The following is a 6,594-nucleotide window of genomic DNA, read 5'->3' as shown; positions in this document are numbered from 1 at the left end:
TAAAGGCAAATAAAACGGACCTCGGGAAACTCCTTAGAGGAGAGTCCTCTTCCCTTCCCTAGAAGGCACCTCCCCTCCACCGGCGGGACACCCACTGCCTGCTCACGGGGGCAGTCGCCGCTCTGCCACTCTCCCAAAACCGACTCAAAGGCCTCAACCAGGGGGCTCCGGGCTGAGGACAACCTCACCACTCCGCCGACAGCCCGCGGCGGCGGCGACCGGGCCCGCGGGGTAGGAGCCGGCTCTCTGGGCGGCGGAGGGCGCATCTCCTCCGTCCATCGCCGCCGCCGCCACACGAAAGCGCTCGGCGGGGGGCGGGCGGGGGGTGATTATTATTAATGATATTAATGATATTAATGATATTAATGATATTAATATAGGCGCGATGTCCGCGGCGCCGATTGGCTGCCGGGGCTGCCCGCTGAGCCCGCTGCAGCCAATGGGAGGGCCGGGACGTGGAGAGGCCAAGCCCCCCCGGCTGCGGCCCGTGTGCCGGGGCAGCCGCCGCCGCCCCCCCGCTCCGGGATTTGCTCCCTAATTGACCTAAATAAGGAGCTCGTGAACGGCGGCCCCGGGGCGGCGCGCGCACACACGGACACACAGACACACACACGGACACACAGACACACACACGGACACACAGACACGCACGGACACAGACGCACACACGGACACGCACACACAAACAGACACACGCAGACGCCCGGCGCCCGGCGCTTCCCCCGCGCAGATCCCATTCGACGCGGCGCTCCGCCCACCGCAGGATCCCCCGCTCCTGCCCGCCGTTTAACTCGCATGACATTTTTATTTCGTTATTAGCGTTTTCGCACAGAATCTGGCGCCTCCGATGGGTTGTCGGGCTGCTTTTTTTTTTTTTTCCTTCCCCGTTCCCTTCCCCTCCTCCCCCTCCCCCCTCCCCTCCTAGCTTGCAGGAAATGATGGCAAACCGCGATCTGAAATGATTACTCCGGAAAAAAACGCTTTTATACCAGGAGAGCATCCACGGGGCTAGGCAGAGGCGAGAGGCGGCCGCGGGGCAGCGGGGAGCCGAGGAGCCAGCCGCCGGCGGAGCCGGGACCCCCTCCCGCAGTTCTCTCCGACGATGCCGGACGAAGCCACGGAAAACGCCGGCTCCACCTCCGCCCGCGTCTCGTCCTTCTTCATCGAGGACCTGCTGGGCACCGAGGGCACGGCGGGCGGCGGGGCGCGGCGGGCGGCGGCGGGCGGCGGCGGGCGCGGGGGTGCGCGCTGCGGGCCGCACTCTCCGCTGCGCATCGGCGCCCCGGGCTGTCCCCTCCGCGACGCCGCCGTCGGCTGGTACCGCCGGGCGCACGCCGCCTTCCTGGGCTGCGCCAGCCCCGACAGTAAGTCGCCTTTCCCCACCCTTCACCGCCGGGCCCTGCCGGGGCTGGGGTGGGGGGTGTTCCTGCTCCGGCCGGGGTGGGGAGGTCCGGGTCCCGCCGCGGCCGCCCGGAGCAGCCCGGAGGGGGATGCCCGGAGTGCCCCCGCAGCCCCCGCCCTGCCTCCCCGTATTCGGCCGCCCGGGGCAAATCTCCGGAAATGCTCCCTGTGTGTCAGACACCTGGAGCCTCCGCCCCGCCGCCCGAAGTGTAAACACGGATTCTTGGCTTGCTTGGAGATTTTTTTTTTCTTTCCCTTTCCCCCCCGTCTCTTTTTCTTCTCTCTTTCCTCTCTCCATTTTTTTTTTAATTTTTTTTTTTAAGAGGCAGGTCTGCCTTTTTTTATTTTTTTTTTTAACTTCCCATTAAGCCACAAAGCTGGGAGCACAATCCCCCAGCAGCGCGGTGGAGAGTTTGGGAAGCCGGGGAAGCAGCTGGGCTCGGTCCCAGCTGCCCCTGCCGCCCCATCCCGTAGAGCCAGCCCCGCTGCCCTCCGCCCGCAGCGCGGCCTCTCGCTGCAGGGATCCCGATGGAGCGGGTTCTGGAGCAGAAGCCTGGGTTTGGGGCAGAAATTAACACGTGATAGAGTGTATGGGCTGCCATCAGTGGTTATTTTCTATCTACTGATAGAAAAAACATTGTGCCCCGGCGCATCTCTGTGATCCTATACGAGCCTGTAGAGATCTCACAATTGCTCAATAAGGAAAAGAGGCGTGATTTGTAATCCAAATAGTTTCTTTTCACAGTAATGGGTTTATTAATATTTTTAATTTCTCTCAAAGGTACATATAGAAACAGAAAAGTACTCCAAAAACAACTGCTTTCCCCCACCCCCCACCTCTTTTTCTTTTCTTTCTTTTTCTTTTTTTTTTTTTTTAAATTTTCTGGTTTTCCTCTGTTCTATAGAGAAAGAAATATTTTTTTCCCTTTTAAAATTGTGGTTGGAATGCACAGTGTTGGGAACTCCACGGAGATATGTCCCGATACTAGAATAGTTGTCCTGATCCATTAGCTTTTGAAGTCCAGAATAATGGGCAGTGAATTATTTCTTTTTTTATCCCTCTTATATACTCTTTATATACACACGGACGCACTGTTATGCTTACCACTCTGACACAATGTACTTACTCACAAATGTACTTGTGTGTATGTGAGTAAATACAGATGTGTGTATATAAATGAGAGGTCACACATACCCGTGTGTGTACATACAGATATAAAAAGTATACACACACTTTTGTGCATGTACACGTGTGTATATATACATGGGTACGTTTTATGATTCGGAAACAGTCTATATGTGTTATACACTTACGTAGGAGTGCGTTTGTGTGTGTGCACACATACGCAGATTGATGAGCATGTCCATAGATCAGTATAGTTATATATATATAATACAAGGTTTGTGTTTCCATATAAGCATGTGTGTGTGTATACACTCAGAAACGTTTGGGAGTTTATCTCAGGAGGCAGAGAAATGGCAGGAGCCTTTTCCCGGGCCCCTCGCTTCCCGGCCTTGCTCTCCCCGCAGCCGCGTTGTTTCCCCTCCCGGTGAGCGAGGCGCGGGGTGGGCGGGCTGTGTGGTGCCCCTGCTCCCTCAATCCCTGCAACAGCCCTCTGCCTCTCTCCGCAGCCAGCGACCGAGACTCGCCCGAGCTGCCCGAGGAGCCGGCGGAGCGGGCGGCCGGTGGCGGGCGGGCGGCGGCGAGAGGCCCGGCGGGCGGGCGGCCGGGGCCGGGAGGCCGCGAGGAGGAGGAGGAACGCGGCGAGGAGCCGGGGGAGCCGGAGCAACGAGCCGCCGGCCGCAAGAAGAAGACGCGCACGGTGTTCAGCCGCAGCCAAGTGTTCCAGCTGGAGTCCACCTTCGACGTGAAGCGCTACCTGAGCAGCTCCGAGCGGGCCGGGCTGGCCGCCTCGCTGCACCTCACTGAGACCCAGGTGAAGATCTGGTTCCAGAACCGCCGCAACAAGTGGAAGCGGCAGGTGGCCGCAGACCTGGAAGCGGCCAACCTCTCCCACGCAGCCCAAAGGATAGTGCGGGTCCCCATTTTGTACCACGAGAACTCGCCGGCGAGCGCCTTGGGCTTCACCCTGCCGCACATGTCGCCCCCCTTGGTGGGCTTCTCCAGCGGCGTCAGCTATCCCCTGGGCACCTTCCCCGCCGCCTCCCTCCCTTTCCTACGGTCGCAGATGACAGGACTCGTCTGAGCGCCCACCTCTGCCGGGACCGCGGCCCCCTCGCCCCCTCCCTCGGCTTCCAGCTCCACCCCCATTCCTCCACGGACTTTTTATTTTCAACTTACACGTTTCTCGATTTTCTGCTTTTGACCTTTTTTTTTTTTTTTAACGTGCAATAAACTTACTCTTGGGGTTAACTCGGAGCGACGTGCGGCAGCCGGAGGGAGCCGAAAGGACTGCAAAAACCCCAGCCATGCACCGGGATCAGGTCGGCGGGGCTCCCACCGCCGTGCATCCAAAGAAAATCCAGCCCCGTGGCAGCGGCTAAACCCTCACCGCCGCCCCGGCCCCTGGGTGACACAGACCGGCGTTTTCCGGGGGGCAACAGACTCCCCCGACCCTTCCTCCTGCGACCCGCAGAGCTGCCGAGCGTGATACGAATGTACGGAACAGCCGGCGCTTTCCGGCCTCGCCGCCCCCACCCCGCGGGCGGCCAAGCCTCGGGGCCCCCGCCGCGGCCAGGAGACCTTCCCCGGGACCTCTGGTGCCCCGGGCCAGCGCTCCTACAGGGAAACCTTGAAGTCTCCCCGCTGCCCCAGCAGCTTTCCGTGCAGAGCCGGGGATCCTGCTGATCCCGGCCTCCAGCAGCTTCTCTAGGGCCCTTTGTTTTAGCCACTTAATTCGTACAGATCCCCCTCCCATTGTTACTCACATTTCCATACTATCGACACCCAAGCATGTGCTGGTGCCCCCTGGTCCTTCTCGATGCAGGAGTTTGATTTGAAACAACTTGAAGTCAAATTGTTGAAAAGAATTTGCCCTGCTGAAATCCGAGCTGTGAGGATTTGGTTTCTTTGTTTTCCTTGTATTTCCCTGGCAAATTATCAGCTAAAATACACGGGTTTATATATACATATATATGTATGTAATTCCACATACTGTTATTTTACAAGTGGATTCGCCACTTTTTTTTTTTTTGGTCTCCTGAAGAAGTTGAGGAAAGCGCACCTCGACTTATCTGTCTCTTACGGGATTGGTTTGTGTAATCGATTAATAATTCACTGGCAATTAAAAAGGAAGGAAAGAAAAATAATCAGATGGGAACAGACTGGGGAGCTGTATGGCCGGTTATGCGAGCGAACCTGCAACATGATATTATATGAAGTATTATGCATGCCAAGTTATTGATTTTTTTTTAATAACTGTTTTTTTCTCCCCTCCTACTCACTCTTAAAATTAATTTCGGGACCATCATTGTTTCTAAAAGTTTGAATTTCTTTTTCCAAATATTAAGGGGGAAATGACCTTATAAAACTCGGCCTTGGTGGAAAGTCAAGCTTTGATTGTATGTTTTAGGGCATAATCAGCTGCAATTGAACCAACCAGCTCGGAGCACTTGGTGTCCCTTCAGGTCCTGGATCTGTTGGGGAGCGTGCATGCGGACCTGTCTCCCGAGAAGGAAGGGCAGTCTAATTCTTACTATTTCCTACACTTTTCATTATAATTGGAGCAATCTTGCTTTTTCTGGCTATGAAATTGATCAGCAAGATGTGGTGAAGCTTCAGCTTTGATACTAAATCTGAGAAGAAGGGTCAGGGGTGGATTATAACCTCGACACAATTTTGGGCTTTCCTCCCTCTATTTTTTTCTTTTCCTTTTCTTTTTCTTTTCTTTTTTTCTTTTTTTTTTTTTGTTTTCTTTTTTTTTTTTCAATTTTTCTTCTGCTTTGGCCCGAAGTATGGCTTTGAGCACCAGCCCGTGCAGTTGAAGTCAGGACGTTGCAAGCCTCAAAACCACTCGAGAATTACATATATATGTATACATATATATATTTGTAGGTTCCGGAGAAAAGTACTAAATTGCCGGGATACTGGTTTCGACTTAAGCCCCGTTTCTGGAAGCTGTTGTCTTTTGGGGTTATTCTTTTTCTTTTCTTTTCTTTCTTTCTTTTTTTTTTTTTTTTTTTTTTTTCAGCTGCTGCTGCTCTCCTTCTGAAATCTCCGGACATATTCTGCTGCCGTTTTCTTGGCATATCCATCAAACACCCGAATTTGAGATGAAAACTTTTAAAGCCTGGTCCCCGAGCGGTGTAAGAAGGACTGGGAAGTGGCGAAGTTGAGGATATCGGTGCCCTGGACAGGACCCGCCGGCAGCGGGGGAAAGTGGCTGGGCTGGACTTCAGCCTTTTCCTGCCAGAGGAGGTGACTTGGGGTGATGTTTCTTCCTCAGGGTGCAAGCACTTGATTTTGATGCCGTTCAAAGATTGCCTGCCCCTGGAAGAAAGCGGCTAGACCGTTTTTCCCTTCAAATGCAGCTCCCCAGATCTCCCAGTGTTACCTACTGGAGTGAAATCCTGACTCACTACAGTCATATCAAAGTAGATTGTAATCCAACGAGAAATTTAACACACCTGCCACTCTCCACATGCCTTTTCTTTGGAGTAACATATGAGATTATTATACTTCTGATTCTACTAAATATTCTTTTCTTGAAGTTAAGGAACTGGCAGGGCTAAATGATCAATCGGATTTTTAAAATGTGTTTTGACATTAGTATGTTTGTTTTTTAAAGATGTGCTGATTATATCAATAAACAGATTTTTTTCATACACTGTATTTGTAACTTATGATCATGGTAAAATATTAAAAGGTGCAAGACGTGAAATTATCTAAGAAAAAGTGCTTACTTATGCCTTATTCTGCAGAAAATGATTTATAGTGGCTTATTAAAAGTATGTGCTGAAAGTAGGAACATACACACCTCAGGTTTCTTTACCTTATAGCTTTTTTTAATGATACTTTTCCCTGTACCTGATGGCAAGAAATTTCTGTAGGATGCAGAGAAATAGCTAGCAATAGATGCAGTCCCTGATGTATGTGCATTGACTATTTCAAAACAGGCAAAATTCCCCAGACCCAAACATCCAAGCCCAACCCGCAAATCAGGACAGCAAATTCTTCAGTTTTCTTCCTTGTGTGTATTTTTTATTAAACAAATAAAAAAGGTAAGAGTCACA

The 6,594-nt window shown here is 52.6% G+C and overlaps 1 protein-coding gene across 1 annotated transcript; it reads left to right on the top strand.

The window, feature by feature from the left end:
• The first annotated feature begins 618 nt into the window (after positions 1-618).
• HMX1 (H6 family homeobox 1) lies at positions 619-6,594 on the top strand. Its single transcript, XM_039551312.1, has 2 exons — positions 619-1,364; positions 3,034-6,594. Exons 1-2 carry the CDS (start codon positions 1,103-1,105, stop codon positions 3,606-3,608), a joined length of 837 nt encoding a protein of 278 aa, XP_039407246.1. The 5' UTR covers positions 619-1,102; the 3' UTR covers positions 3,609-6,594.

This window comes from Corvus cornix, chromosome 4 (genome assembly GCF_000738735.6).
Source record: "Corvus cornix cornix isolate S_Up_H32 chromosome 4, ASM73873v5, whole genome shotgun sequence".
NCBI lineage: Eukaryota > Metazoa > Chordata > Aves > Passeriformes > Corvidae > Corvus > Corvus cornix.
The sequence above is the reverse complement of the archived record's forward strand: the minus strand, read 5'-3'. Positions and strand labels throughout refer to the sequence as shown.